This window comes from Lucilia sericata, unplaced genomic scaffold, assembly GCF_015586225.1.
Source record: "Lucilia sericata isolate MDLA Ls3-8-SP2 unplaced genomic scaffold, ASM1558622v1 Contig000553F_arrow, whole genome shotgun sequence".
Taxonomy (NCBI): Eukaryota; Metazoa; Arthropoda; class Insecta; order Diptera; family Calliphoridae; genus Lucilia; species Lucilia sericata.
This window is the reverse complement of record NW_023994563.1, coordinates 203,884-210,062: the sequence shown is the minus strand read 5'-3', so window position 1 is coordinate 210,062 and position 6,179 is coordinate 203,884. Positions and strand designations below refer to the sequence as shown.

Genomic DNA, 6,179 nt, shown 5'->3' with positions numbered 1-6,179 from the left:
GTAAAAATTCTTGATATATACATGAAATGTAAACTTTCTAATCCATTTTCGAACATTCAAAATTAATTTCGCAAACTCGAACTTAAGTTCAAAATTCCAAAAATTATTGAAAATATAATTTTTACATTCTTAAGTAACAATAATAAGAGAAATTTTGAAATTTTATCAATATTTTATAAAGTTAATTTTTGCACAAAAATTAGAAAAATTTGGAATGTTTGTTATAATTCTTAATATATACATGAAATCTAAACTTTTGAAATCATTTTCGAACATTCAAAATTAATTTAGAAAACTCGAACTTAAGTTCGAAATTCCAAAAATTATTGAAAATATTATTTTTACATTCTTAAGCAATAATAATAAGAGAAATTTTGAAATTTTATCAATATTTTATAAAGTTTTGTATGTTCGAAAAATTTCGAACATTCAATTTTTGCACAAAAATTAGAAAAATTTCGAAAGTTTGTAAAAATTCTTAATATATACATGAAATCTAAACTTTTTAATCCATTTTCGAACATTCAAAATTAATTTCGAAAACTCGAACTTAAGTTCGAAATTCCAAAAATTATTGAAATTATTATTTTTACATTCTTAAGTAACAATAATAAGAGAAATTTTGAAATTTTATCAATATTTTTTAAAGTTTTGTATGTTCGAAAATTTTCGAACATTTAATTGTTGCACAAAAATTAGAAAAATTTCGAATGTTTGTTAAAATTCTTAATATATACATGAAATCTAAACTTTTTAATCCATTTTCGAACATTCAAAATTAATTTCGAAAACTCGAACTTAAGTTCGAAATTCCAAAAATTATTGAAAATATTATTTTTACATTCTTAAGCAACAATAATAAGAGAAATTTTGAAATTTTATCAATATTTTATAAAGTTTTGTATGTTCGAAAAATTTCAAACATTTAATTTTTGCACAAAAATTAGAAAAATTTCGAATGTTTGTTAAAATTCTTAATATATACATGAAATCTAAACTTTTGAAATCATTTTCGAACATTCAAAATTAATTTCGAAAATTCGAACTGTATTCGAAATTCTAAAAATTATTGAAAATCATTTTTATGCATTCTTAAATAAAAATAATAAGACAAATTTTGAAATTTTGTCAATATTTGATAATGTTTTATATGTTCGAAAAGTTTCGAACATGGAATTTTTACACCAAGAAAAAATTTATTTTTGAAAAAAATTTTAAAAATTTAATTTATAATTTCCTTTAAACTTAAATTGAAACAATAACCATGTTTTTTCTATATTTTATTTATATTTATTTTCACTTTTGGTATTTTTTTAAGATACAATAATTGTTTTCTTTTAAAAGTTTCTTACATTAATTTGTAGAAAAAAATATATTATATCTATAGTCACCATTACGGCAGATGTTTGTTGATGTTGTTTATGGGTTATTGTAAAATAAAAATGATGAAATAAAAAAGACGCGCGCACTTAAACACTACACTTATACAAAATAGGATTGTGAAAATTTACAAAAATGTATAAAAAAAAATAAAGCAATTAAGGAAGAAAACATAATTTTTGTGCAAGACAGACAAATACTTATAAAAAAATAAATTAAACAGGGTTTTGAGCGTGATGTTTAAAACATTTACGTTACAAAGATAAAATTCAAAAATAAAATAAATTAATCACAACAAATGTAACACAAAAAATAAACTAAAAGTTACAATAAAATGGCAATAAACAAATATATAAAATAGCATCCGTTATACATGTATAAAAATAAAATAAAACATAATAAATAAAATAATAATAATAATAATAAAAAAACTGTATGCTTAAGTTAAGCTCTTTGTTTGGTATGTAATACTATAAAGATGAAACAAACATAAAATATTAAAAAAAACTAATGTTTGTATAAAAAAGTAATAAAAATCAAAAGGACGTACGTTTCATATATTCGAATATTTATATATATAATATGATAATGTTAAAAAGATGAGTTTAAATAATATCAATTTGTGTGATAATCATTAAAAGTTGTTTGTTTGGTTTTTGTTTGTATAAAACTAAACTGCGGCTTTACTTTGTGTCTCCTTTTCTTTGAAGAGTTTAAGCCTATTTTAAGAAGATCTGAGTCTTAATTTTTAAAATCTTTTATATTTAGTAGATTATTAATAATGTTTATATGTATTTTACTTTTGACTTTTAAGCTTTCATTAATAAATGAGGTTCGGATCTTAAAGAATCGGTTAGATATTGTGTCTTCATAGTTTTTTGGAAGTAACGTTTTTCGTTCGGTGAATTAACATTATAAACAATCGGTCGGACGCCAACATTACGCCATAGTTCAGCAATGTGTCTAAAAAAGTATAGGATTAGCATAAACAGGTAAATAAGAGTTTGTAGTTTTTTACTTACAAATTAAATTCTTCTTTTGAGACAAAAACCACACTAATGCCTATAACTGGTGAGATTATATTACGAAAGAATGCACCATATATTGAGGTAATCAATGTTGAAGCTTTAAGTAAAGGTAAAGCCAAAGATTTTTCAGTCCATAGGCCGCATATCAGTTCGGGAAATAGTTTACGAAGCTGCAATGGAGAATAAAAATTTAATAGAGGAAAATGTTAAGCAATATGTTCAGTAGTAGTTTTGTTTTAGTTCAGTTCTACTTAAGTTCTAGATCAGTTCTAGTTCAGTTCTAGTTCAGTTCTAGTTCAGTTTTAGTTCAGTTTTAGTTCAGTTCTAGTTCAGTTCTAGTTCAGTTTTAGTTCAGTTCTAGTTCAGTTCTAGTTCAGATCTAGTTCAGTTTCAATTAATTTCTAGTTCAGTTCTAGTTTAGTTCTAGTTTAGTTCTAGTTTAGTTCTAGTTCAGTTCTAGTTCAGTTCTACTTCAGTTATAGTTCAGTTCTAGTTTAGTTCTAGTTTAGTTCTAGTTTAGTTCTAGTTTAGTTCTAGTTCAGTTCTAGTTCAGTTCTAGTTCAGTTCTAGTTCAGTTCTAGTTCAGTTCTAGTTCAGTTCTAGTTCAGTTCTAGTTCAGTTCTAGTTCAGTTCTAGTTCAGTTCTAGTTCAGTTCTAGTTCAGTTCTAGTTCAGTTCTAGTTCAGTTCTAGTTCAGTTCTAGTTCAGTTCTAGTTCAGTTCTAGTTCAGTTCTAGTTCAGTTCTAGTTCAGTTCTAGTTCAGTTCTAGTTCAGTTCTAGTTCAGTTCTAGTTCAGTTCTAGTTCAGTTCTAGTTCAGTTCTAGTTCAGTTCTAGTTCAGTTCTAGTTCAGTTCTAGTTCAGTTCTAGTTCAGTTCTAGTTCAGTTCTAGTTCAGTTCTAGTTCAGTTCTAGTTCAGTTCTAGTTCAGTTCTAGTTCAGTTCTAGTTCAGTTCTAGTTCAGTTCTAGTTCAGTTCTAGTTCAGTTCTAGTTCTGTTCTAGTTCAGTTCTAGTTCAGTTCTAGTTCTGTTCTAGTTCAGTTTTAGTTCAGTTCTAGTTCAGTTCTAGTTCAGTTCTAGTTCAGTTCTAGTTCAATTCTAGTTCAGTTCTAGTTCAGTTGTAGTTCAAATGTAGTTCAGTTCTATTTCAGTTTTAGTTCAGTTCTATTTCAGTTTTAGTTCAGTTCTACTTCACTTTTAGTTCAGTTCTGGTTCTAATACATTCCATTCAACCTTTCCCATATTCTTACCTGATAAACAGTTATTGGAGATCTGCTGATTAAAATAATACGTTGTATAAATAAAGGATTATCTTTAATAGTCGTCTTTAGACACTCCAACATTTGTGAACTATTATCGGATATGTATAGGAAAACGGTGAGTCGTTGGTCTTCTAGAAAATCTAAAAGTTCTTTTAATGTTAAAACATATTCGGCTTCAAAGTGTTTGCTAAAAATACAAAGAAAACTAATTATTTAGAAATTATGTGTGGAGAATTTATGAGTAATTTATATTTACCCCATTGGATGTAATTCGGCAATATTGATTTTCTTTAAAGACTCCAGAGTATGAAGAGCAATGCTGCCAGAGAGGCCAGCCTTTTCCAAAGTCAAACGATTGACAATGACAATTTTGCCACAAGAGGTGAGACCGGCATCAACTAAAACATTGCGATAGCCACGAGTAATGCACTGAAAGGAATAAAAGGAAAAAAGAATGAATATCTTCATAGGAAACGGTCACTGGAACTGAACTTGAAATGAACAAGGTCTGAACTAGAACTGAACAGGGAACTGAACTGGAGTTAAGCAAAAATTTGCATACAAAGTTTGATTTATAAACAGTATATAAAATAAATATTTGTTTATGAATAAGGCCTTAGAAATAAGTAAAAAATGGACATTAATAGCTAATATCACAAAGTTATTTACAAAAGTATAAAGCCACTCCTAACTAAGAAGGTCATATGTATATTAAAATACTATAAATAAAAAACTAAAAAATCATTGTCATTAACTTCATATTAAAATTCTCAAATTACCAAGATAAAGTTTAAAATTCTTTAATAAATTACTCATACCACCAATAACTTTGTTTAGCAAACTTCTCCCAAAAAAATCAAAAGTAAACATCTGTTCAACCACCATTATTTTTGTCTGCGAATTTGTATAAAAATACAACTGTTACCGTTAATAATTACTACCACCCAAATGACTTCCCCTGACGTTCTCTTTGCAATCTCTTCACCCTAACTACTCTCTGATAAAACAAACAAACATACACACACACCAGCACTTGTGTCTGTCCGTCCACCCTTGTTGTACTTTCTTTGTGTGAAAATAACGTCATGGTTTTGGAAGATAACTTTAACTTTATAACCTACTCTACTTTTTCTTTCGTTTTCCCCAATTTTTTTCTTAACACTTACCTTTTTCAAGGCGGCCTTCGAATTTTCCGGAGCATCATAGCCTGCTCCCCTATGGGCTATAGGCCAAAATGATAGATCCTCTGGATAGAGACCTTGACTGCCGGCTGCCAATAGTCTGAGCAGCTGTTTCTCATCGGGACTCTTTAGTTTGACAAATTTCGAGGCTACACATATGACTACAAGTAGCACTGTGAACCAAGGAATACCGGCTGAGGCCAGGTTACACATGAACCAGAATACATTGAACAGAAATGTCAGGAAACTAAAGGAACAACATAAAAGTTGATAAAACATTTTGAGAAAATACCACAAAATTGTAAAAATCTTCATTCACGCTGCTCGTTTTCAATTAATTCCACCACCGAAAAAATATATATTTTTTTATATATGATACGGCTAAAGTCTGCAAGTGGCAAAAAGAAAAAAATGAAAAAATGTCTGGCATAGAGTTTTTATTAGACGAAAAAAATCTATTTTATAATATACTGACCCACTTTAACCACACAATTTTCTTAAGTATCTACACTGGAATATTGAGACACCTATTTTAATGCTTAAAAATTATTAATTTCTTGTTTTATTAAATTTTCGTTGTAATAAGGATTATTTCGTGAGTACTTTTTTACGACAAATGGCAGTAAAAGGACTTTCTTCCGTTTCCTTTTTTAAGAATATAATTGGGCATTTTTTCTCACAAATCGAACTCTCTCTGACATGATGCAATAATAAGGTGAAGTCAATTCAACAACAGCTGATTGATATGTTTTTAATGAAAGCTGTATACAACCAGGGTGTACTGAATAGAAGGTGACATCATTAGCCCAGCTGATTATTGTTTACTATTTTTATACATAGACTTGTATATATGCTTGAACCGCACGTTTGTCAAACACCATATAAAAAAAAATTGACAATCGTGCGTTTGCTTTCAAGTGCTGGTACCTTGCTAAGTAACCATGTATGCAACTGTCAAAATGTACTATTTCGAGTTGCCAGAAGCACATACAAATCATTTAATTACTTAGGGATTTCAGAATACTAAAATAATATAAATTAAATAAATTTATTACATTTATGACTGAACAAGTAATTAATTGTTAATATCATATATATTTACTTTATATGTTTATGTATATTTTAAACATAATATTTTGAATGAGAATTGTTTAAGTTGTAGGAATAAAAAACTAAATTTCCACGCAATGGAACAAGAGTATTTTTTCGTTTGTATTATAAATTAAAATTGTATTATAATGCATTCTTCACCATAATAAATAGTGTATTTGTAGTAAATTCACAATGAAATATTCACATAATTTAAAATTTTTAGTTGTAATACATATGTAC

At 27.5% G+C, this 6,179-nt stretch overlaps 1 protein-coding gene across 1 annotated transcript; it reads right to left on the bottom strand.

The window, feature by feature from the left end:
- Positions 1–2,028: 2,028 nt before the first annotated feature.
- Positions 2,029–5,678, bottom strand: LOC119606122 (glycerophosphodiester phosphodiesterase 1). Its single transcript, XM_037959511.1, has 6 exons — positions 5,323–5,678; positions 4,833–5,235; positions 3,923–4,095; positions 3,655–3,853; positions 2,403–2,578; positions 2,029–2,343 (listed from the first exon to the last, which is right to left on the bottom strand). Exons 2-6 carry the CDS (start codon positions 5,160–5,162, stop codon positions 2,190–2,192), a joined length of 1,032 nt encoding a protein of 343 aa, XP_037815439.1. The 5' UTR covers positions 5,163–5,235; positions 5,323–5,678; the 3' UTR covers positions 2,029–2,189.
- Between the last annotated feature and the right edge of the window lie 501 nt (positions 5,679–6,179).